This window comes from Pristiophorus japonicus, chromosome 14 (assembly GCF_044704955.1).
Source record: "Pristiophorus japonicus isolate sPriJap1 chromosome 14, sPriJap1.hap1, whole genome shotgun sequence".
Taxonomy (NCBI): Eukaryota; Metazoa; Chordata; class Chondrichthyes; family Pristiophoridae; genus Pristiophorus; species Pristiophorus japonicus.
Genome location: NC_091990.1, coordinates 56,722,672 through 56,749,350, shown reverse-complemented (window position 1 = coordinate 56,749,350; position 26,679 = coordinate 56,722,672). Strand labels below are relative to the sequence as shown.

At 47.8% G+C, this 26,679-nt stretch overlaps 1 protein-coding gene across 1 annotated transcript in view; it reads left to right on the top strand.

Annotated features, from left to right (window-relative positions):
• The window catches only part of sh3d21 (SH3 domain containing 21), a 131,117-nt gene that overhangs the window by 66,270 nt on the left and 38,168 nt on the right, over window positions 1-26,679 (top strand). The window contains exons 6-10 of the mRNA XM_070898718.1: window positions 8,016-8,059; window positions 15,031-15,091; window positions 16,428-16,522; window positions 19,147-19,242; window positions 22,822-22,867. Of these exons, the coding sequence (XP_070754819.1) occupies window positions 8,016-8,059; window positions 15,031-15,091; window positions 16,428-16,522; window positions 19,147-19,242; window positions 22,822-22,867 (342 nt within the window). The remainder of the gene's footprint in view (window positions 1-8,015; window positions 8,060-15,030; window positions 15,092-16,427; window positions 16,523-19,146; window positions 19,243-22,821; window positions 22,868-26,679) is intronic.

The following is a 26,679-nucleotide window of genomic DNA, read 5'->3' as shown; positions in this document are numbered from 1 at the left end:
CAGCGCACCTGTTTCTGTGGTTAGACCCTTGTCCAGGAGCTGTGACTGTCCCGGCACAGACCTTGTGCTGTGGGTGATGAAGACTGAGTGGGGGTAATTTTAACTGCCTGCTGTATGCCTCTCCCCATTTCCATTGCCATTGACTTCAATGGGAATGAATATCAGGGGAGATGTGCAACAGGTGAATTGGCCCCAGGGGGTTGCAGAGGTGGGTGGCATGTGTAACCACGGGAAGTTAAAGAGGACCGGGGGAGGGATAGGTGCTTCGTTGTGCGTTGGAGTTGATATATTTGGTTGTTTTGTTTCAATTTTCCATTGTTTATATGATTGAATAAATTGCAGATGAAGATCCCTAACACGGGTTTAAATTCTGAGTGAAATAGAGAGAGGGAGGACTCCCTGCCGCTCCCTCCCAGGAAAGAGGAGTCACTATCGCACGTGTAATTTAAACATGGGAGAAAGTTCCTCCGATGGGTCATTTAAATGCAGGATGTAACGGGCATAGATTTGCATCTTTGTAGGGTGTTTGTTGTTCACTCTACTCTGATTCTTAGAACCTATAGTGGGAAAGGACAACACATGGCACAAAATGTAGGCTTAACCCAGTGTCCGTTTTATTACATAACAAAAACCTACTAACACTCCTGCGCAATATAAGAACATAAGAATTAGGAGCAGGAGTAGGCCATTCGGCCCCTCGAGCCAGTTCCACCATTCAATAAGATCACAGCTGATCTACCTCAACTCCACTTAACTGCACTATCCCCATATCCCTTCATTCCCTTAAGATTCAAAAAACTACTGCTCTCTCTCTTGAATATGCTCAATGACTGAGCCTTCACAGCCTTCTGGGGTAAAGAATTTCAAAGATTCACCCCCCTCTGAGTGAACAAGTTTCTCCTCATCTCAGTCCTAAATGGCCGACCCCTTATTCTGAGACTGTGACCCCTGATTCAACCCGGGGAAACATCTTCCCTGCATCTATCCTGTCAATCCCTGTAAGAATGTTTCAATGCGATCACCTCTCATTCTTCTAAACTCTAGAGAATATCGGCGTAGTCTACTCAATCTGTCCTCATCGGACAATCCCCCCATCACAGGAATCAGTCTGGTGAACCTTCACTGCACTCCCTCTATGGAAAATATATCCTTCCTTTGGTAAGGAGACCAAAACTGAACATAATACTCCAGGTGTAGTCTCACCAGGGCCCTATATAATTGCAGTAAGGCGTCTTTACTCTTACACTGAAATCCTCTTGTAATAAAGGCAACGGAAGTATTTCAGCTGACTCTGGCCGAGGGTACCTCTATGGCTCTCCAAAGTCCCTGAATATGAGTAACTTTTCCCTAATATACTGGTGATCCTGCTCCAGCTGGAGGTGCACCCAGTGGTCCGTGTTCCACTTACTCTGATCAGATGAAAGTAAGAGTCACACATCATCCTGACTTGGACATATTTTCACCGTTCTTTCTTCGTCGCTGCGTCAAAATCCTGGAACTCCTTCCCTAACACCACACGGACTTCAACGATTCAAGAAGGTGACCCATCACCACCTTCTCAAGGGCAATTCAGGATGGGCAGCAAATGCCGGCCTTGCTCACATCCTGAGAATGAATAATAGAAAAAAAAAAGCATCAACAGAAAAATGGTGTGTGTGACCAGAACAATTCTCCGCATGAACCCAACTAGAGCTGAACCCCACTTAGGCAACGTGATTTGGGGACTGTATCCCAAATGGAATCAGGGTCAACTAGAATAACTGTTATTCTCAACCAGAAGCAAAGAAAATGTAATTTTTCAATATTCAGGTAACAGCGCACCTGTTTCTGTGGTTAGACCCTTGTCCAGGAGCTGTGACTGTCCCGGCACAGACCTTGTGCTGTGGGTGATGAAGACTGAGTGGGGGTAATTTTAACTATCAGGGGAGATGTGCAACAGATGAATTGGCCCCAGGGGGTTGCAGAGGTGGGTGGCATGTGTAACCACGGGAAGTTAAAGAGGACCGGGGGAGGGATAGGTGCTTTGTTGTGTGTTGGAGTTGATATATTTGGTTGTTTTGTTCCAATTTTCCATTGTTTATATGATTGAATAAAATGCAGATGAAGATCCCTAACACGGGTTTAAATTCTGAGTGAAATAGAGAGAGGGAGGACTCCCTGTCGCTCCCCCCCAGGAAAGAAGAGTCACTATCGCACGTGTAATTTAAACATGGGAGAAAGTTCCTCCGATGGGTCATTTAAATACAGGATGTAACGGGCATAGATTTGCACCTTTGTAGGGTGTTTGTTGTTCACTCTACTCTGATTCTTAGAACCTATAGTGGGAAAGGACAACACATGGCACAAAATGTAGGCTTAACCCAGTATCCGTTTTATTATACAACAAAAACCGACTAAAACTACAGGACTAGATTTCTGAGGGAAATTTGACTTTAGACATACAGTCTCCAAGTTTCCACATGATTTGCTCCTGAATTTTAGGAGCAACTGGTGTAGAACGGAGTATCTTAGAAATCGGAATTCTCCACATTTAGTTTGCTCCAGTTCTAGTCAGTTAGAACAATTTCACTTTGGAACTGAATTTTTTTTTAAAAAGGGGGCGTGTCCGGCCACTTACACCTGATTTCAAAGTTTCGTGAGTGAAAACTTACTCCAAACTAACTTAGAATGGAGTAAGTGAAGATTTTTGTACGCTCAAAAAAACCTTGTCTACACTTTAGAAAATCAAGCGTAGGTTACAAATTAGGCGTAGGGAACGAGGTGGGGGGGGGAGGTGGGGGGGGGGAAGGGAAGTCATTAAATTCTACAATCAATCCTTAGTTATACTTATACAAATATTATACAAATAAATCCAACCTGAATAAAAATTTATAAGCAAAGAAAAGATTAAATAAACCATGTTCCTACCTGTGTGAAAGTGCTTCAGGCAGGCCTTTCATGTTGGAGACAGGCAGCGGTGTGGCGTCAGTGTCTCGACGGCAGCGGCAGCAAGCTTCGAGCTGAGCTGCAGTGCTTGAGGCAGGCCTTCATTCTCTTCGTGGCTGGCCGTGAAGAAGCAGTACCGGACGGACCCGAGGCCATTCGGCCATGAGATATCAGCGGCGTCAGTGGCTGGCCGGCAGCCGAAGAATCAACGCAGGACACACGCAGCTCATTAAGGTTCTTGAGGCCATTCGGTCACGCTTTAGGGGCGGCGTCAGTGGCTGACTGGCAGCCAAAGAATCAGCAGCGGACGGACGTGAGGCCATTCGGCCATAGAATATCAGCGGCGTCAGTGGCTGGCCGGCACCGAAGATACAGCAGCAGCCTTTGAGCTGTGAGGGGGACTGAGGCCATTTGGACAGGGAGAGGCAGCCACATCGACAGTTTTATATTTAAATTTGCAGAATGGGTGCTGCATTGTCAACACCACGTATTATTGCAAAGTTGAATTGGCACTCTTATTTCTCCAAACACACAGTCCTTAATTTGCATGCACCAATGCAGCACCGGTTCTGCAAGTTTAGCAGTGAAAAGCTGAACTCACTGATTTCAGCAGGTGATTTATTCAGCAGTGCTGCTAAAAGCACTCCCTCACACATAGAAATATCAAAAAAAATTAAATCACAAGCCTTTGCAGGGGTCCAAGAAACAAATCTTCACTTTTTCTGCAGTATTTTTAAAAATGGCCGAATGCCAATGTTTGTGTGAGACTGCGTGTGCGCGCACGCTCCAACGCGCACGCGCAGGGTTGCCGGCACCACGAAGGCTAATTTAAATTGTACCCGCCCCCTGCTACTTAGAAAATCGGCGCGAGTGTTAGGCTCCGCCCCCTGCTGCGAAGAGTGCGCCGCGCCAAGCAGACATCGAGCTCCAAGGAGCTTGAGAATTTTCGGCGCGAAAAACTGGCGCCCAGCTCGGAGGTGCGCCGTTTTCGCTGCGGCACAAAACTCGGGGCCACAATCACCAGCCCTGGCTGTAGCTATTGTAGGTTCATGGTCGTTGATTCTGTGAACTGTTGGTTCTTCTTCTGGCCGTTCTCTGCAACTTCTGTTCCTTTCCTTACGTGCCTGCCTTGCTGTTTCTCCCTGTGTAACTGTCCTGCTTCTGCTTAACCTGCTGGTGTGTCTGTGTCTGCATATTTATATCCAGGATTTGAATAAGTTTCCCGGTGGGACGAAATTTGATTATCGATCTGTTTAACTGGTTGGTGATGAATTTGAATGGCTACTAATTTGCACACGGAGTCGACAATGCAAAAGATATTTCCTTATGCTGAATGCTGTTATCCAAAAATTTGCATTCTGTGGGGGTCCTTTGTTGTCTGCTCTTATTATAGACTCGATATCTCCAGCGTCTGTTCTCCCCACCCTGGTCAATCAAGTTCAGGGCCTCACGTAACACCTCCATTGTTGTTATGTATGAAGTCAGTTTTATGTCATCGGCAGAATGTTCTTAATTGCCCAGCTTAATTCAAAAAGCTTGGATCAATCAATTTTTTAGTTCATGGTCTGCGTTTTTCTGAAGATTAGTAACCTTACACCTTGGTCTATGGGGCGTGATCTGATCTCAGACAAGGGGGCAGTAAAGGAGCTATAATCGTGTTCAGTGTTCCTGACCCGAAGTATTGGAATGATTCCGAGCCTGGGATTTCAGGCAGGGCTGATGTTCAGCACTGGGCTGATGGAAGTTCAACTCTTCCCCAGATCGGTCTGAGGTTCTTCCTGCTATTAGCTTTAAACTTGCATTTCATTCATTTAAATCCTCTGGCACTATTTTAGCCTGGGTTTGTTTTCTTTGGAACAGAGGAGGCTAAGGAGATGTTATTGAGTTGTATAAAATTATGAGGGGCTGAGATAGAGTGGATAGGAAGGACCTATTTCCCTTGGTAGAGGGGTCAACAACCAGGGGGCATAGATTTAAAGTAATTGGGGGGAGGTTTAAAGGGGATTTGAGGGGAAATTTCTTCACCCAAAGGGTATTGGTAGTCTGGAACTCACTGCCTGAAAGGGTGGTAAAGGCAGAAACCCTCACCACATTTAAAAAGTAATTGGATGTGCACTAAAAGTGACGTAACCTGCAGGGCTACGGACCAAGAGCTGGAAAGTGGGATTAGGCTGGATAGCGCGGACATGATGGGCCGAAATGGCCTCTTTCCGTGCTGTAAACTTCTATGATTCACTGGCTTTATTTGAAGTAATATCCAGGATTGACGTTAATTATAGCAGTTAACATTGCATGGAAAGCATCAGGCACCCACAAAACCCGATTTGACTTCATATCCAGCACTGTAGTAGCGCACTGGGTGATCAGCCTCGATTACGAGGATTAATTAGCAATCTCGTTGTGCGAGGCCCCTTGGGGAAGAGTGACCATAATATGGTTGAATTCTACATTAGGATGGAGAATGAAACAGTTAATTCTGAGACCATGGTCCAGAACTTAAAGAAGGGTAACTTTGAAGGTATGAGGCGTGAATTGGCTAGGATAAATAGGCGAATGATACTTAAGGGGTTGACAGTGGATAGGCAATGGCAGACATTTAGAGGCCGCATGGATGAACTACAACAATTGTACATCCCTGTCTGGCGTAAAAATAAAAAAGGGAAGGTGGCTCAACCGTGGCTATTAAGGGAAATCAGGGATAGTATTAAAGCCAAGGAAGTGGCATACAAATTGGCCAGAAATAGCAGCGAACCTGGGGACTGGGAGAAATTTAGAACTCAGCAGAGGAGGACAAAGGGTTTGATTAGGGCAGAGAAAATAGAGTACGAGAGGAAGCTTGCAGGAAACATTAAAACGGACTGCAAAAGCTTCCATGGATATGTAAAGAGAAAAAGGTTAGTAAAGACAAATGTAGGTCCCCTGCAGTCAGAATCAGGGGAAGTCATAACGGGAACAAAGAAATGGTAGACCAAGTGAACGAGTACTTTGGTTCTGTGTTCACTGAGGAGGACACAAACAACTTTCCGGATATGAAAGGGGTCAGAGGGTCTAGTAAGAAGGAGGAACTGAGGGAAATCCTTATTAGTTGGGAAATTGTGTTGGGAAAATTGATGGGATTGAAGGCCGATAAATCCCCAGGGCCTGATGGACTGCATCCCAGAGTACTTAAGGAGGTGGCTTTGGAAATAGCGGATGCATTGACAGTCATTTTCCAACATTCCATAGACTCTGGATCAGTTCCTATGGAGTGGAGGGTAGCCAATGTAACCCCACTTTTTAAAAAAGGAGGAAGAGAGAAAACAGGGTATTATAGACCGGTCAGCCTGACATCGGCAGTGGGTAAAACGATGGAATCTATTATTCAGGATGTCATAGCAGTGCATTTGGAAAGAGGTGACATGATAGGTCCAAGTCAGCATGGATTTGTGAAAGGGAAATCATGCTTGACAAATCTTCTGGAATTTTTTGAGGATGTTTCCAGTAAAGTGGACAAGGGAGAACCAGTTGATGTGGTGTATTTGGACTTTCAGAAGGCTTTCGACAAGGTCCCACACAAGAGATTAATGTGCAAAGTTAAAGCACATGGAATTGGGGGTAGTGTGCTGACGTGGATTGAGAACTGGTTGGCAGACAGGAAGCAAAGAGTAGGAGTAAATGGGTACTTTTCAGAATGGCAGGCAGTGACTAGTGGGATACCGCAAGGTTCTGTGCTGGGGCCCCAGCTGTTTACATTGTACATTAATGATTTAGACGAGGGGATTAAATGTAGTATCTCCAAATTTGCGGATGACACTAAGTTGGGTGGCAGTGTGAGCTGTGAGGAGGATGCTATGAGACTGCAGAGTGACTTGGATAGGTTAGGTGAGTGGGCAAATGTATGGCAGATGAAGTATAATGTGAGGTTATCCACTTTGGTGGTAAAAACAGAGAGACAGACTATTATCTGAATGGTGACAGATTAGGAAAAGTGGAGGTGCAACGAGAGCTGGGTGTCATGGTACATCAGTCATTGAAGGTTGGCATGCAGGTACAGCAGGCGGTTAAGAAAGCAAATGGCATGTTGGCCTTCATAGCGAGGGGATTTGAGTACAGGGGCAAGGAGGTGTTACTACAGTTGTACAGGGCCTTGGTGAGGCCACACCTGGAGTATTGTGTACAGTTTTAGTCTCCTAAATTGAGGAAGGACATTCTTGCTATTGAGGGAGTGCAGCGAAGATTCACCAGACTGATTTCCGGGATGGCGGGACTGACATATCAAGAAAGACTGGATCAACTGGGCTTGTATTCACTGGAGTTCAGAAGAATGAGAGGGGGTCTCATAGAAACGTTTAAAATTCTGATGGGTTTAGACAGGTTAGATGCAGGAAGAATGTTCCCAATGTTGGGGAAGTCCAGAACCAGGGGTCACAGTCTAAGGATAAGGGGTAAGCCATTTAGGACCGAGATGAGGAGAAACTTCTTCACCCAGAGAGTGGTGAACCTGTGGAATTCTCTACCACAGAAAGTTGTTGAGGCCAATTCACTAAATATATTCAAAAAGGAGTTAGATGTAGTCCTTACTACTAGGGGGATCAAGGGGTATGGCGAGAAAGCCGGAATTGGGTACTGAAATTGCATGTTCAGCCATGAACTCATTGAATGGCGGTGCAGGCTCGAAGGGCCGAATGGCCTACTCCTGCACCTATTTTCTATGTTTCTATGAAGGTGTAGACATGTTGCTGACACTGGGGTGAGAGTATGACCCACTGAGGCAAACTGATGCAATGATGCCATGAAGTTCGATTTCAACAGTGTTCAGAGGGCAGGGAGGAGGCAGAGAATGTGGGATGATATGTTTGAAGCTGAGTAGGAAGAGAACTCAGAGGACCACTGACCAGATGAAAAGAAGGGTATGAAACAACGTAAGCATAGTATTGATTCAGGATTCTGAATGTTAGGGTTCAATGAGGACATTTTATTGCTCGGACTTAGGATGGGCGGGCATGTGTAACAATTACTGGGACTCATTCAAATTCTGCTAGGAGCATTGAATTCAGCAAGATCATCATCCAGTGACATGTCATTTCTCACCTTCATCTGTTCCTCATTAGGTCCCAGTGCCAAGAATCGAGATGGACCGAGCTCAGTCCTCCAGGTAAAGCATCCAACAAACCCAGAAGTGGTCTTCATGACAATGAGAGGTGATGATAATCTGGGTGCTAGGATTCAGCCAGATTGTGGAGCTATGCACAGTCTGCTCTCGCCCAAAGTCACGACAGATAGAGGGACCCCCAAAGCAGTCATGCTGAGGTAGAATTGCGCAATGGGTCTGCGGTATATCCACCAGACAAATCTGGTCTGAAGTTTTCTAGAGATGCTAAAGTCATTATTTACTTACGACAAAACAATCAGGAGCCAAGAAAATGATAAATGGTCCTTGTGATGTGCTTGGACTGCTGCAAGTCACATTGAAGCTGTCAAGTATGTAACCACAATGTAACACCACTGTATTACTGTATACACACAACCTAGATGCACACCTTGACCACAAGGGGTGAATTTGTGGGAGACACTCCTTACCTGATCTCCCAGGTATATAAAGGGAGGTCCCACGCAGCGTCATCACTTGTGGAGTTCTGGAATAAAAAGTTGAAGTCACAGAGTGACCGTGTCCCCAGAATGTGCCTCGTGTGGTTCCATGCTGTAGAGTAAGGACTTTACATTGGTGACGAGAAATGGGAACTCACGACCCATGAAAATGGCCACCGATAGTGCAGAGCAAGTGTTGGGGAAGACTGGGACGATTTTGTCGAGAGGCTTCAGCAAAGCTTCGTTACGAAAGAATGCTGGGGATGCAGCGGCCGACAAGCGAAGGGCTCATCTTCTGACCAGCTGCGGACCAAAGATTTACGCGTTCATGAAGGACTTACTGGCACCCGAAAAGCCAGCGGACAAAACCTTTGAAGAACTCACCAAACTGATCGGAGAGCACCTCAAACTGGCGAGTAGCATACATATGGCCCGACACAGATTCTACACCCGAGAAGGACAGAACATACCGGATTTTGTAGCGGACCTCCGGCGTTTGGCCAGCCTCTGTAAGTTCACAGATGCCTGCAGGGGGGAGATGCTAAGGGACTTCTTTATCGAGGGCATCGGTCATGCGGGAATTTTCTGCAAATGAATTAAGATCAAGGATTTGACCTTGGTGGCGGCGGTGTTGTTAGTTCAAACTTTCATGGCGGGGGAGGAAGAAACAAATAATATACGTGCGCAATTCTGCCTCCAACGCGGCGATGGGTCAGGGAGTCAACATCATCAATGCGACTCAGAGCCCCGCAGGCAGGCAGGGGCAGTCCGACATTCCCCAGGCAGCAATAGACCCCAGAGTAAGACTCCAACAGAGACAATGGCAGGCTGAACGGACATTCACACCATCACAGCAAACAATGTGGTTCGGGATGGAGCCATTGACACCCACTAATAGGGTACTCAAGAGCAGTCAAAGGGTCAGTCAGCGCGGAATGCATGGCCATAGTCCCTTTATCCCCAACAATGGAAACTTTAACTCATGCTGGAGATGTGGGGGAAAATACTCAGCCAGATCTTGCAGATTTCAACTGAAACTGCAATCTCAGTGGCCACTTAGCTCGAATGTGCAGGAAGCCTGCAACCAGATTGATATATGAGGCTGGGGGACCAGAAGAGGGTCCTTTGAGGCAGGATGACTTTTGGGGCAAATCGATGGACGCCGAGGTTCAGCGGGTCCATGTGGCGAGTATTCACAGTTCATACACCAAAACGCCACCAATGATGATGAGGGTTTTATTAAACGGCATCCTAGTACGCATGGAGCTGGACACTGGGGCCAGCCAGTCACTCATGGGCGTTCAGCAATTTGAGAAGCTATGGCCACTTAAAGCCAGTAGACCCAAATTAGAACGTATTGAGACACAATTACGGACTTACACTAAAGAAATCATTCCGGTACTAGGCAGTGCAATGTTGGCTGTCACACACAACGGATTCGTGAATCGGCTGCCGCTCTGGATTGTCCCGGGTAATGGTCTCGCACTGTTGGGGAGGAGCTGGTTAGCCGAGATGAACTGGAAATGGGGGATGTTCACGCAATGTCATCTGTGGAGCGAAGTTCATGCTCACAAGTCCTGCAACAATTCGATTCACTATTCCAACCTGGCGTCGGGACTTTAAAAGGCACCAAAGTAGTAATACACATCACCCCGGACGCCAGGCCAGTGCACCACAAAGCCAGAGCAGTGCCGTATGTGATGCGGGAAAAGATCGAGAGCGAATTGGACCGGCTATTGAGAGAGGGCATCATCTCGCCTGTTGAATTCAGCGACTGGGCGAACCCCATCGTTCCCGTTCTAAAAGCAGATGGCTCTGTCAGGATCTGTGGCGACTACAAGGCCACCATCAATCAGGTGTCCCTACAAGATAAATACCCATTCCCGAGAGCTGAGGACCTTTTCACCAAGTTGGACCTCACTTCAGCCTACATGACCCAGGAACTGGCCGACGAATCTAAACTACTGACCACCATCACCACGCACAAGGGACTGTTCGTTTATAACAGGTGCCCATTTGGCATTCGATCAGCGGCCGTGATCTTTCAAAGAAACGTGGAAAGCCAGCTTAAATCCATTCCTGGAACGATCGTATTCCAGGACAACATCCTCATCACGGGTCGAGACACCGAGGAACACCTCCACAACCTGGAGGAGGTGCTACGCCGACTGGACCGAGTAGGCCTGCGACTCAAGAAGTCTAAATGTGTGTTTTTACCTCACGAGATTGAGTTTTTGGCAGGAGGGTTATATAAGAACATAAGAACATAAGAATTAGGAACAGGAGTAGGCCATCTAGCCCCTCGAGCCTGCTCCGCCATTCAATAAGATCATGGCTGATCTGGCCGTGGACTCAGCTCCACTTACCCGCCCACTCCCCGTAACCCTTAATTCCCCTCCCCCCAACATTTGCCCCAATCTGTGCCCAACATTTGCCCCAATCTCCCCCCAACACTTGCCCCAATCTGTGCCCAACATTTGCCCCAATCTCCCCCCAATATTTGTCCCAATCTGCCTCCATTATTTGCCCCAGCCCAGTTACCTGCCCCTGCGGCCCATGGCCTGCCCCCTGGGCCTGGGCCTGTGCCTGTGTCTCAGTCCCCGGCCTCTCCCTGTGACCCAGGCCCGGGCCTCTCTCTCTCTCTCTCTCTCTCTCTCTCTCTCTCGCCTCTTGTTGTCTCTCTGTGTGTGGCTCCGGTTGCCACAGATGGGATTTGGCCCACCAAATCCAAAACAGAGGCGATTCGATGAGCACCCAGGCCCTGCAATACATCAGAGTTGCATTCATTTCTGGGACTGTTGAACTATTTTGGGAACTTTCTGCCGAACTTGAGCATGTTGTTGGAGCTGCTACACGTGCTCCTGCGTAAGGGTTGCGATTGGTTTTGGGGGGACTGTCAGGAACGGGCTTTTGATCGGGCGCGAAACCTGCTTTGTTCAAACAAGTTGTTGACCCTGTACGATCACTGTAAAAAAATTGGTTCTGATATGTGATGCATCGCCCTATGGGGTTGGGTGCGTGTTGCAGCAGAGCAATGCTGAGGGTTAACTACAACCTGTGGCTTATGCCATAGGTCGCTCTCTCAAGCAGAACTGGGATATGAGATGGTCGAGAAAGAAGCGCTCGCATGTGTCTATGGTGTAAAAAAAATGGTGTCTTTGGTAGGAAGTTCGAATTAGAGACGGATCATAAGCCATTAACATCCCTGTTGTCAGACAGCAAGGCCATCAATGCCAACGCATCAGCCCGCATACAGCGATGGGCTCTCACACTGGCTGCTTATGACTACTCTATCCGGCACCGGCCTGGCACTGAAAATTGCGCTGACGCGCTCAGCATGCTTCCACTGGCCACCACTGAGGGGGCAGCGGAGCAAAGCGCTGAGATGGTCATGGCTGTCGAAGCCTTTGACAGCGCAGGCTCCCCCATCACAGCCCGCCAGATCAAAATCTGGACAAACAGAGATCCCCTCCTATCCCTGATTAAGAAATGTGTCATGACTGGGGATTGGGCGCCCGCACACGGAGCATGCCCTGAGGAGGTCAGACCGTTCCACAGACGGATGGATGAGCTCTCCATGCAAGCTGACTGTCTACTATGGGGCAGCCGGGTAGTCATTCCCCAGAAGGGCAGGGAGGCATTCATCAGGGAACTCCACAGCGAGCACCCAGACATTGTGTTGATGAAGGCCATTGCCCGGTCACACATTTGGTGGCCTGGAATCGATTCAGACATGGAACACTGTGTTCGCAGGTGCACGACGTGTGCCCAGCTGGGTAATGCCCCCAGGGAGGCCTCACTCAGCCCGTGGCCCTGGCCCACCAGGCCATGGTCACGCATTCATGTTGACTACGCGGGCCCGTTCATGGGAAAGATGTTCCTTATTGTGGTAGATGCGTACTCGAAATAGATTGAGTGCATCAGCCTGAATTCATGCACGTCATCCACCACCGTGGAAAGCCTACGTGCGATCTTTGCAACCCATGGCTTGCCGGACATCCTGGTTAGTGACAATGGCCCATGCTTCACAAGCTACGAATTCTGGGAGTTTATGTTGGGCAATGGCATCAACCACGTCAGGACTGCGCCGTTCAAGCCGGCCTCTAATGGCCAGGCGGAACGTGTGGTCCAAATCATTAAGCAAGGTATGCTCAGGATTCAAGGACCCTCCCTACAAATCGCCTATCGCGCCTCCTGCTGGCCTATAGATCCCGACCGCACTCGCTCACGGGAGTCCCGCCCGCAGAGCTACTAATGAAACGGACACTCAAAACTCGGTTGTCCCTCATTCACCCAGTCCTAACCGACATATTTGAGGGCAAGCGCAAGTCACAAAACGAGTACCATGACCGCAATTCGAGGGGGTGATGTATAGAAATAAATGATCCTGTATTCATCCTCAATTACGCCATGGGGCCCAAATGGCTTGAGGGTACTGTAATTGACAAAGAGGGGAATAGGGTCATCGTGGTAAAACTCAACAATGGCCAGATATGCCGTAAGCATCTGGACCAAGTAAAAAAAGGTTCAGCAGGGTCACGGAGGAACCTGAAGAAGACCATGCGATGGAGCTCACAACACCACCAGTGAATGAGCAACAAGAGCAATCAGAAGAATGCACAGTCCCTGCGGTCAGCCCGGACAGGCCGGAATCACCACAGGTGACAGATATTCACATCAGTGTCCAACAACCAGAGCCCCAACTGCTGCGCTCCACGAGGGAGCGTAGACCACCTGAAAGACTAAACCTATGATCCCAACAAGACTTTTGGGGGGGGGGGGGGGGGAAGGTGTTGTCATGTATGTAACACCACTGTATTACTGTATACACACAATCTAGACGCACACCTTGACCACAAGGGGTGAACTTGTGGGAGACACTCCTTACCTGATCTCCCAGGTATATAAAGAGAGGTCCCACGCAGGGTCATCACTTGTGGAGTGCTGGAATAAAGAGTTGAGGTCACAGAGTGACCTTGTCCCCAGAATGTGCCTCGTGTGATTTCATGCTGTAGAGTAAGGACTTTACAGAAGCAGCCCCAAGCGTGAGCCTGTTGTATTGAAGCAGCCTATGGAGAGAGTGCTGGAATGAACCCATAGCTTGGGTGTCAACTATGGTCCAAATTATGAAACCGTTGTTGATAAGAGGCCACATTGTTCGCATGCCTGACACGAGACTCCCAAAGCAAGCGTTCTACTCGGAACTTCTTCACGGCAAATGAGTCAAAGGTGGGCAGAGGAAACGTTACAAGGACACCCTCAAAGCCTCCGTGATAAAATGCAACATCCCCACCGACACCTGAGAGTCCCTGGTCAAAGACCACCCTAAGTAGAGGAAGTGCATCCGGGAGGGTGCCGAGCACCTCGAGTCTCATCGCCGAGAGCATGCAGAAACCAAGCGCAGGCAGCGGAAAGAGCGTGCGGCAAACCAGTCCCACCCATCTCTTCCCTCAATGACTGTCTGGCCCACCTGTGAAAGGGACTGTGGTTCTTGGATTGGACTGTTCAGTCACCTTAGAACTCATTTTGAGAGTGGAAGCAAGTCTTCCTCGATTCCAAGGGACTGTCTATGATGATGAAATTATGAAGCAAACCAGGCTGAATATTTCCATTGATCCAGGGATTTTACCTGAGTCATTGAGAAGTCTCAATATCCACACCCGACAGTTAACGAGATAGCCGCATAGCCCAACAAAGCCAAGGTTTTCTCTGCATCAGATGTCAAAGGCAACGCATTGCATCCAGCCCCTGCTATACCTGACCGAGGAATGCTCGAGACTGACCGCGTGGCAACAGGTACAGTGCACTGTTCTGCATTGATGGCTGTCATTTTGCAACAGGAAACATACAGTGATATTATATCGAAACAAATTCACCAATCCCATGCTCCCACATCTCTCTTAGAGAGGAGCATCATTGGAGGATGGTCTCCATAGTGTTGTAACTTTATCTCCGACCCATACTCCCTTCAGGCAAGAATCCCATTGGAGCACGGGAGCACTGAATTTGTCCTCTAATAAATAACTTGCATTTGTACAGTGCCTTTTACGGCCTCAGGACATCCCAAAGCGCTTTGCGGCCAATGAAGTGAAGTCACTGTTGTAATGTAGGAAATGTAATGCACAGCAAGCTCCCACAAACAGCAATGACCAGATAATCTGTTTTAGATGTTGATTGAGAGATAAATATTGAACAGGACACCGAGGAGAACTCCCCTGCTCCTCTTCGTTATAGTGCCATGGGATCTTTTAGATTTATCGGAGAGGATAGACTGGGCCTCAGTTTAACGTCTCATCTGAAACACTGCACCTCTGACAGTGCAGCACTCCCTCGGTACTGCATTGAAGTGTCAGTCTGGTTGTTGTGCTCAAGTCTCTGGAGTGGGACTTGAACCGACAACCAACCAAAGTAGAGACAAGAGTGCTACCCACTGAGCCACGGCTGACACAGGAAAGCTGTAATTAATAAAAGTGCTTTTCTATGAAAAGTGTCAGAATGCTTGCTGTTGAAGTCAAAATGTTTATTTTTTTTTTGTAGGACACAACTTTCAGATCAGCACATCCCAAAGCAGACATTGGAACCACTAGACAAGAGATGGGTTTGTATCCAGTGCGTTCAATCTTGTGCACAGACAATGCTCACACACCGCTTTAAGTGCCACTCTTTGAACATTGGTGGGCGCAGTATGTTGAATCCCTAATGCATTGTGACATAGAATGGTGGGACACTGGGTTTTGTGTTTACCATCTCCCAGACACAGAGTCCCAGATCTTAGTTGTGGAAATGTGCGGAGAGTGAGTGGAACTCAAGCCCCTTCTTCCAGAGTGAGGGAGAGTCATCCAGGGGCCACTGTGGCGTTGACTTCAGAATTGCACTAGGGTAGGTCCAGGGGCAGGTGACCAGGACCAGGGGAGACCTAGAGATTGCTCACCTGGGCACCTGGGGATCATGGGGATGCTCAGGGTAACATCTAGCTCTTAATACTGAGGATAAACTGAAGGCTTCTCACTGCTAGGGCAAGCTAATGGAACCTTCACTCTGATGACGCCTTATTAAGTCAGCATTAAATGAATCGCTTTGGATCTTTGCTAACCAGAAGTGTGAGGAGGGTATAGAAAGGTCGGTCAAAGCAGTGGAAAGGGGCCTGGCTGGGGGAGGAGGGTTTGTTGTCTGAATGACGGCGGGCCCCACAGATTTAAAGAGGTATATGTCTGCTCCTCGGTGACTCGTGTTGTGTAAAAAGTGGGACAACAGATGTGCCAAAAATCACCTCTCAGAAAAATCTGACCGATCAATATAATTTTGCTTCCAAAGTCTATGCAGGGGAGGATAAAGAGATTGAAGGCAAGTTGGGGAGAGGGAGGATATATAGTGTGGATCAGAGGCTGGAGAGAGATCATGATAAGTCAGTGCTACTGAGTTCAAACAAACTAACATTCCAGTCATACATTCTACCTCCTAACATTGCGCCACAAACTGCCCGTCTACACTGGAGCCTCTGGGTGGCGCTGTAAGAGGAGGTCACATATAATTAGTTCCTCACCCATGTGACCACCCTTCAGGTGCTGAACCCAGACAACTGAGTATTGCAGGGCTATCTGATTGAGGGCAACCACACTCCTGAGCCCAGTCCTGCCCTCACCCAACATCCGCACCTTCCAATAAGGTCAGTGGCTGATGATCAGATGGGTAAGCTTGGCCGATTTCCTCCACTCCCGACCCTTTGCGCTGAGGCCAATGGTAGTGCCCCTGCTACCTCCCTGGCCAAGGTCACCCACCTCAGTACAGACCATAACCTGAGACCCTCCTGGTCCCTTTGGCTCAGTGCCACCATGGGTGGCCTGTCACCCACCCACCCATGGGTGGCCTGTCTCCCACCCAGACACATTATTTTATGGGTTACTATATTTTAATGGGGTCATCTTTCTTTTCAGGAACGGAATACTATAAGGCGATGTTTGACTATGTTGCAAGTTCAGAGGATGAACTCAATCTGCACAAAGGAGATGTTATCCTAGTCTTAGATAAGGTGATCATTGTTCTTTCTGTTTATGTCTGTACATCTGTACATCAACTTCGATAAAATAGATCACATACAATCCCGAAATAAAAGGCAAGCACTGCATACTCGCGATCAGAATTTATTGGATTTAAAGATTCTCCTCAAAGCCCTTCCCTGGTTTACCTGGTGGCAGGTTTTGGCAGGAGGGGTTCTCCTAGCCCAGCAAGCAGCATGTTTCAAGTTGGGGATGGAGGGAGGTATTCCCTTGTCAAATGAAGATTGTCAGGGCTAATGAAGAGGTAGGTGAGTGAGCGTGTTGCCTGTCTGGCACCATCCCCAACCACCACTTGCACTTGAATTTGCTGAGGGACGAACTTGCCAGGTCCCGGCAAGCTTGAAACAACAACTCGCACTAACGGAGAATAAAAAATAAAATGTCCCTATGCACTTGGCGGAGATGAAAATGTAATCGCAAACCGAGCAGTGGCTAGGGGTGGTGACCAAAAGCAGAATCAAAGATGTGGGCTTTGAGGAGGTTTTTGAAGGAGTGTAGCTTCAACAACAACTTGTATTTATATAGCGCCGTTAACGTCCCAGGTCGCTTCACAGGAGTGTTTTAAGACAAAACAAATAAATTTGACACCAAGCCACAAAAGAAGAAATTAGGGCAGATGACCAAAAGCTTGGTCAAAGAGGTAGGTTTTAAGGAGCGTCTTAAAGGAGGAAAGAGAGGCAGAGAGGCGGAGAGGTTTAGGGAGAGAGTTCCAGAGCTTGGGACCCAAGCAGCTGAAGGCACAGCCACCAATGGTTGAGTGATTATAATCAGGGATGCTCAAGAGGGCAGAATTAGAGGAGTGCAGACATCTCGGCGGGGAGGGGGGGGGGTGGAGGGTTATGGGGCTGAAGGAGATTACAGAGATAGGAAGGGGCGAGATGGAGGATTTGTAAACAAGGATGAGAATTTTGAAATTGAGACGTTGCTTAACCGGAAGCAAATGTAGGTTGGCGAGCACAGGGGTGTTGGGTGAGCGGGACTTGGTGCGAGTTAGGACACGGGCTGCCGAGTTTTGGATGACCTCAAGTTTATATAGAAAAGGGAGGGAGTTCCAGAGTGTGGGAGCAAATTGGACGATGGCTTTATGGTCAAAAGTGGGGTAAAGAAAAGGGGCGAAGGGTTATGAAGAAGGCCAGAAAACCAAGGAGTGCATACAAAAACAGAGAGCTTGGAGGAGGTTGCAGATGTAGGGAGGGACGAGGCCATAGAGAGCTTTGTAGATGAAGACAAGGGTTTTGAAATCGATGGGGGAGAAGGAAGAAAAGAAAGTTGGCAAGCAAAGGGATAATAGAGGTATAGTCATATTATCATAGGCAGTCTCTCGGAATCGAGGAAGACTTGCTTCCACTCTTGGCATGAGTTCTTAGTTGGCTGAACAGTCCAATACGAGAGCCACAGACTCTGTCACAAGTGGGACAGATAGTCGTTGAGGGAAGGGTGCGTGGGACTGGTTTGCTGCGCGCTCTTTCCGCTGCCTGTGTTTGATTTCTGCATGCGCTCAGCGATGAGACTCGAGGTGCTCAGCGCCCTCCCGGATGCACTTCCTCCACTTAGGGCGGTCTTTGGCCAGGGACTCCCAGGAGTCAGTGGGGATGTCGCACTTTATCAGGGAGGCTTTGAGGGTGTCCTTGTAACGTTTCCTCTGCCCGCCTTTGGCTCGTTTGCTGTGAAGGAGTTCCGAGTAGAGCGCTTGTTTTGGGAGTCTCGTGTCGGGCATGTGAACAATGTGGCCTGCCCAGCGGAGCTGATCAAGTGTGGTCAGTGCTTCAATGCTGGAGATGTTGGCCTGGTCGAGGACGCTGATGTTGGTGTGTCTGTCCTCCCAGGGGATTTGTAGGATCTTGCGGAGACATCATTGGTGGTATCTCTCCAGTGAGAGTGCGATAGGACGTGAGTGGCAGAGTTTTGGACGAGTTGAATTTGTTAAGGACAGAACGGAAAAGAAGGGCGAGGAGCAACTGAGCTTGGAGGCAATGAAGACATGGCCAAATATCGCCATGGTTTTGAAGGGTCTCTCCTGTATCGCCCGGATATTTGGGATGGAGGGTGTCCCATGTTGAAAGGCAGGAGAACTGAAAGCTGCATTGCTGCTGGTCAAGTGTCAGTCTACCTGGTGTCCAATTCTTTCACCCAGGGCTTGATGATGTCCAGTCGGGGTGATGTGACAATTCACTGCAGTCTCACATTCCAACCTGATTCAACAACAGTTTGCATTTATATAGCACCTTTAATACAGTAAAACATCTCAAGGAGCTTCAAGAAAGTTTGATCAGATACAAATTGACACCAAGTCAAAGAAGGAGATATTGCGACAGGGGACTAGAAGCTTGGTCAAAGAGGTTGGTTTTAAATTTACAATTATATTTTTAAATTATCTATAAACAGAGGTATAAACTTATCCTCATAGTATAGATTAAAATATCTTACACTTTGAATTCAGGCTACAAGCATAATGATGGGAACTGGTTCACAGTATCGGGTAGATACGTGCTCACCATGGGAGCCTACTGCAGTGAATGGTTTGGCGACTGTTGAATTGTCCGTCCCCATCCCATGAACATTTAAGGAGCAGTTTCTGATTGGTATTTGTTAACAGGAGACAGAAGACGAGGGCTGGTGGGAAGGATATGTGAGCGGATACCAAGGCCTATTCCCAGACAACTATGTGGTCCCTTACCTCGAAGCTGCAGAGGTGAGTGCCTTTCTGACTGCTCATTATGGGATTCTCGTGACAAAGAAAGAAAGACTTGCATTTATATAGTGCCTTTCACGACCACCGGATGTCTCAAACCGCTTTACAACCAATGAAGTATTTTTGGAGTGTAGTCACTGTTGTAATGTGGGAAACGCGGCAGCCAAGTTATGCACAGCAAACTCCCACAAACAGCAATGTGATAATGACCAGATAATCTGTTTTTGTTATGTTTGAAGGATAAATACAGGCCAGGACACCGGGGATAGCTCCTCTGCTCTTCTTTGAAATAGTGCCATGGGATCGTTTACGTCCACTTGTGAGAGCAGATGGGACCTCGGTTTAACGTCTCATCTGAAAGACGGCACCTCTGACAGTGCAGCACTCCCTCTGCACTGCACTGGAGTGTCAGCCTAGATTTATGTGCTCAAGTCCCTGGAGTGGGTCTTGGGAACCCACAACCTTCTGCCTCAGAGGCGAGTGTGCTACCCACTGAGCCACAGTTGACACTGGATCAAACATGGGGCTGGCTGCGCTCTCCAGATGGCTTACTGGATGGAATCCCTGGCGGATAGAATACTGAGGCACACAGTATTTAGACCTGCCCATTTTTGGGTATGGTGGGGGAAGCACGAAGTACAATCCCTGCACCTGAATGGAGAGGCCAAAAGCCCCACCGATTTAGGGCCTCAGGCCTCATTTTCAGGAGGCGGGTGAGCTGCAGAGAGTATGGGGCGGTCTTCCTGTCGAAGTGGGATTGAAGATTGACCTGCCTCGGGTGTGTGAAGGAGTGCGGTGAGAGGGGGAGGGGGGGGGAGGTGGGGAGGGGAATCTCTAGCCAGGCTAGGGATGGACTGGAGTCACATATAGGCCAGACCAGATAGGAATGGTCATTTCTCTTTCACTGAAGGACAATAGTGAACCAGTTGGGTGTTTGCAACAATATGGCAGCTTCTACGGTTGGGGATGGGTGTGGAGTTTTACTTTATTCATTCTCAGGCTGTGCGTGTCGCTGGCAAGGCTGGCGCTGATTGCCCGTCCCAAGTTGCCGTTGTACAACCGACTGGCTTGCCCTTGGAAGTGAGAATTTAAAAGTTAGTCACACTAAACTGGATTGGTACAGACTGAAATAATCAAATATCAAGTTTCTGTAATGGCGGTGTTACATTTTTAGGTCTCTTCTACCCTTCGCCCACCAGATTATGTTGGCACTCGAGTCTTAGATCACTCTCATGGGCAAGCCCCAAGGCCCCAGACCTTTCAGAATGCCTATTCTAGCCGTAACATCCAAGCAAACGATCAGTAATCTGCCCAGAATAACAAAAAACAACCCTGGTCAGGTAATTATTATTAAGCCTATGAAATGTATCCTGTGCCTCTATTTGGCCTACCTCCCGTCTCTGACAGCATTACCTCGCACTTTATTTAAAAATTAAAGCATTAAGAAAATTTAAAAAGCAAACAATGAGCCAATGACTAGGGTGGTGACACGGTCCCCACCACTTAAAGCGTGCAGATTTAAAGCAGACAATCGCTTAAACGTTATCCATTTGCATTAACGTCAATTTCGAAGCTGCCGGTTATAGCATCTTAAGGTCTCCATTTATTTCAGGAAGAAACAGCTGTGCTTATGCATCAGTTCGCATCTCATTAAAGTTTACTGAATGCATGAACATAAGAAATAGGAGCAGGAGTAGGCCATTTGGCCCCTCGAGCCTGCTCCGCCATTCAATAAGATCATGGCTGATCTGATCATGGACTCAGCTCCACTTCCCTGCCCTCTCCCCATAACCCTTTATTCCCTTATCACTCAAAAATCTGTCCATCTCCGCTTTAAATATATTCAATGACCCAGCCTCCACAGCTCCCTGGGGCAGAGAATTCAATAGATTTACAACCCTCTGAGAGAAGAACTTCTTCCTCATCTCAGTTTTAAATGGGCGGCCCCTTATTCTGAAACTGTCCCCTAGTTTTAGTTTCCCCGATGAGTGGAAATATCCTCTCTGCATCCACCTTGACTAGCCCTCACCTTGTCGAGCCTAGTTCGCACCTCATTAAAGTTTACTGAATGCAACAACATAAGAATTAGGAGCAGGAGTGCGCCCTACGGCCCCTCGAGCCTGTGCCACTATTCAATAAGATCATGACTGATCTTCAACCTCAACTCCACTTTCCCGTCCGATCTCCATATCCCTTGATTCTCCGAGAATCCAAAAATCTATCAATCTCAGTCTTGAATATACTCAATGTTTCAGCATCCACAACCCTTTTGGGTAGAGAATTCTAACCTTCTGAGTGAAGATGTTTCTCCTCATCTCAGTCCTAAATGGCCTACCCCTTATGCTGAGACTATGTCCCCTAGTTCAAGACTCACCAGCCCGGGGAAACAACCTCTCAGCATCAACCTTGTCAATCCCCCTCAGAATCCAATATGTTTCAATGAGATCACCTCTCATTCTGCTAAACTCCAGAGAGTATAGGCCCAATCTACTCAATTTTTCCTCATAGCACAGCCCTCTCATCCCAAGAAATAAATCAAGTGAACCTTTGTTGCACCGCCTCTGGGGCAAGTATATCCTTCCTCAGATAAGGAGAACAGAATTGTGCACAGTACTCCTGGTGGGGTCTCACCAAGGCCCTGTACAATTGCAGTAAGATTTCCTTACTCTTGCATTCCATGGATTGCATGCAGTTGCTGAGTTTACTTGTGATATACAACATTCTTGTTATATTGTAGAACACTGTAATAGCGCTACCATGTTATACTGGCCATCGCGTACAGTGGGCCAATCACGTTCAAACAAATTTGCTCACTATAACCGGTGGGGACTGTATAATACAATTATATAGTTACAGTAGAAAGACAGTTATCAAACTCCTTGAGTGGAAAATAAAATGCTAAGCTATTTTATGGTTAATTTTAGATAGTCCTTTCCTTTCTTGTAATCGTTAGTGATTTACAGGAGCTAGCTCGTCTGCCTCACCTTATCCCATGCAGATTTCAATTAGTTTGGTTATTTTCTCTAAACTCAGCTTAATGCACAGATCCAGCCACTTGCACTTGCACTTGCACTGGCTTCCGTGGCTGCTTTGGATTTTCAAAACTAACCCTTGGATTCAAAAATAATTATTATATTTAACTGAACAACTCTCGCAGTCTGCACTTGTTCAGAGTAGCTTAGCTCCTCCCTCAAGCCTACAACTTTGATAAACCAGTTCGAACCAAGCCTGCAACACACGTATCTAATTTGAGTGGGAGGTGGGTAGATTGAAAGGGACAGCCGCCAAGCCGAAACTAGAACAAGCAAAAATACTCGGTTGTTGACACATTTTGCACTGTGTGTGCGTTGAGGGAGGGGCCAGGTGTTCTCTGGAGGGCAGCAAGCCGGGGTCAAATGGTGGACATGTGAGGCTAGATAACTCTTGCAAGATATGGATCCAGATACTTCCCACAGGGGATTAAGTGTGTGAGTGGAGTCCCTGAGAGGTCTGTGGGGGAGGGAGGAGTGGGCTTGATAGAACCTAATGCCATGTTCCTATCCCTCAGATTCTTTGTTCTATCTCTGCCTTATATTGCAGGTGAAAGAGGAGCTTCCTCCAAGAGTCCGAACAGGTGTGGATACCTGTAAGTAAAGCCATCTTATTACCAAACATCTTTTAAAACTCAGGCAAGGTAGATGCATCAGAACTAAGTGCCCCGGGAGCACATTGAAAGGGCGAATGTGAGCAATGCTGACCTGTGTCAGTGGCGTGGGAAAGAAGGCACGGGCTGTGTTCACGTTCAACCACCGCAACCAAAACACCGCCAATCAAAGCACTCGGTGTGCGAAGGTTTAACCAGCCTGACCTGTCCACTCAGTATCATCCTCATTTTCCTCAGAGCTGGGAAATGAACGAGTTCAAGAGTCTGGACAGAGTAGATAGAAAGAAACTGTTCCCATTGGGCGAAGGGTCGAGAAGCAGAGGGCACAGATTTAAGGTGATTGGCAGAAGAACCAAAGGCGACATGAGGATAAACTTTTTTACGCAATGAGTGGTTAGGAGCTGGAATGCATGGCGTGAAAGAGGGGCTGGAGGCAGATTCAATCGTGGCTTTCAAAAGGGAATTGGATAAGTACCTGAAGGAAAAAAATGTACAGGATTATGGGGACAGGGCGGGGCAGTGGGACTGGCTGAGGTGTTCTTGCAGAGAGCCGGCACGGGCTCGACAGGCCAAATGGCCTCCTTCTGTGCTGTAACCATTCTATGATTCTTTGATTAAAACAAGGAAAACCATGACGCATTATACACACTGCATTGGAGCTAAATAACCAGGAAAAACCCAAGTTTAATACTTTGGAGGAATTTAGTGTTCATTAATTTGCCAGAGGGGCCAGAGAAGGGACTGCAATATTTTCCACCCGTTTGTATACAAAATCAACAGAATCATTGTCTGATCAGATACAGCACGGGTTAGATACAGAGTAAAGCTCCCTTTACACTGTCCCATCAAACATTCCCAGGGCAGGTACAGCACATGTTAGATACAGAGTAAAGCTCCCTCTACACTGTCCCATCAAACACTCCCAGGGCAGGTACAGCACGTATTAGATACAGAGTAAAGCTCCCTCTACACTGTCTCATCAAACACTCCCAGGGCAGGTACAGCACGTATTAGATACAGAGCAAAGCTCCATCTACACTGTCCCACCAAACACTCCCAGGGCAGGTACAGCACGTGTTAGATACAGAGTAAAGCTCCCTCTACACTGTCCCATCAAACACTCCCAGGGCAGGTACAGCACGTGTTAGATATAGAGCAAAGCTCCATCTACACTGTCCCACCAAACACTCCCAGGGCAGGTACAGCACGGGTTAGATACAGAGTAAAGCTCCCTCTACACTGTCCCATCAAACACTCCCAGGGCAGGTACAGCACATGTTAGATATAGAGCAAAGCTCCATCTACACTGTCCCACCAAACACTCCCAGGGCAGGTACAGCACGGGTTAGATACAGAGTAAAGCTCCCTCTACACTGTCTCACCAAACACTCCCAGGGCAGGTATTAATATATAGAAAACTGGCAACAGCTTCATGAAATCTGAAACAGCCTCTGAAAAGTTGGCGATGGAAGATGGCCCTGATTATAAGCCTATGACAGTTACCGGGAGGTTTGCAACTTAAGCTATCAGTCGATCGGTATGAGAGGGAAGAACCATTAATTGCATGAAAGACTGAAGAGGGAATACAACCGTCAACGGCACAGAACTGTTGGTGTGTTTCTGGGGTCGGGGGGGGGGGGGCGTGGGGCCAAGAGAACATTCTGCTCTTGGAAATTTTATAACTTGTTCCTTACAAACAATACATTCTGGTTAATGTTCAGAATGTTATTCTCCACAATGAACAGATTTTTAATACAATAATAACAACTTGTATTTATATAGTGCATTTAACGTAGTGAAACATCCCAAGGTGCTTCACAGGAGTATTATGTGATCAAAAATTGACACCGAGCCGCATAAGAAGAAATTAGTGCAGATGACCAAAAGTTTGGTCAAAGAGGTAGGTTTTAAGGAGCGTCTTGAAGGAGCAAAGAGAAGTAGAGAGGCGGAGAGGTTTAGGCAGGGAGTTCCAGAGCTTGGGGCCTAGGCAACAGAAGGCACGGCCACCGATGGTTGAGCAATTATAATCAGGGCTGCTCAAGAGGGCAGAATTAGAGGAGTGCATTCATCTTGGGGGGGTGGGGGCGGTGGGGCTGGAGCAGATGAGAATTTTGAAATTGAAGCGTTGCTTAAGCGGAAGCCAATGTAGGTCAGCGAGCACAGGAGTGATGGGTGAGGGGAACTTGGTGCGAGTTAGGACACGGGCAGCCGAGTTTTGGATCACCTCTAGTTTACATCGGGTAGAAATGTGGGAGGCCAGTCAGGAGTGCGTTGGAATAGTCAAGTCTAGAGGTAACAAAGGCATGGATGAGGTTTTAGCAGCAGCAAGGGTGGAGAAAAGTAAAGTGGCATTTGGATTTCCACCAGACCAACCAGACCATCAGTTACTCAAAAGATATGTCCCATGGCCAGCATCCCAGTTCCCAGAGGTATCCTTCCCCCTATGCAGCTACTGTATCACAATTAACTCCCTCCCCTTTCACAGAGAACTTTGCCTCCTTGTACCCTCCCAATTCATACAACACGCTTCTTTCCCCCACTCCTGCCCAGGTCAGGGGGCTTCCGAGCCCATCATCATGTCTGTCCATGTAGGATGAGTGGCCTGGGAAACCAGCTCAGATAATGGCCTGGCCCACCCAGTCACATTGGGGGACCATTCGGATTGTAGTCCCACCAGACATCTGTTAAACAGCCCCACCGATTGAAATTCATTTTGTTTTAGGTTAAAAGTGCAGTGTGATGGATATGAAATCAAGCCTCTGTTACATAACAACAAGAGGAACAAGTGTCGGCCATTCAGCTCCCTGGGCCTGCTCCACCATTCAATTAGATCCTGGCTGGTCTGTACCTCAACTCCATTTCCCTGCCTTCACATCCATTGATACCATTAACGAACAAAAAACTAGCGATCTTTGTCTTGAAAGCTCCGAATGACTCCCAACATCCACAGCCTTTAGGGGGAGAGAATTCCAATGTCTACCACCCTTTGTGTGACAAAGTGCCTCCTGATTTTGTGCCTGAATGGCCCAGCTCTACTGTTAAGATTACATTCCCTTGTTCTTCCTCCCCCACAAGGGGAATGAGTTTCTCCATATCGACCTTATCAAACCCTTTTAAACATTTTAAACCCCTCGATCAGATCGTGCCCCGCCCCCATCTCCTGTACTCAAGAGAATACAAACCAAGTCTTTGCAACAACTGCCACGGTAAGATTTGAATTGACGTTTTCTGGATTATTAGTCTAGTTACATAAGTACCACCGTACCCTACATCTGGACCCCCGTACCCTACATCTGGACCCCCGTACCCTGCGTCTAGATCCCCATACTCTGTGTCTCCATCACCGTACCCTGCATCTAAATCCCTATACCCTGCGTCTGGACCCCTGTACCCTGTGACTTCTGATTGGCGACACCGAGCGCCCACAGGCACCTTTCTGTAATCCAGAGGCATGTACATGGACAACCCCCTGGTGCACAGTTGCTTCTTGTTACAATTTGCCTCCTGCCGTTACCTCACAGCCACTGGCTGCCATCCACTTCCCCTCAGCCAGTGTGCCTCCGACTGGCATAACCCATGGGGCAAGGAGTCGTGCGCATGGTTACGGACACAGTACCACTGGGCAGCCTGTGGAATAGAATCTCTCACTGTTACGCTTGCCGACCCATTTTCCGTTCCGCTAATTCTACCCGCAGGCCACTGCTTGTCTGTGTTGTGCTGGGAAAGGTTGGCGCATGCACTCAGCCACTTCCCCTCCCTGTCTCCCGCTGGATGATGTCAGTCAGATCAGCACC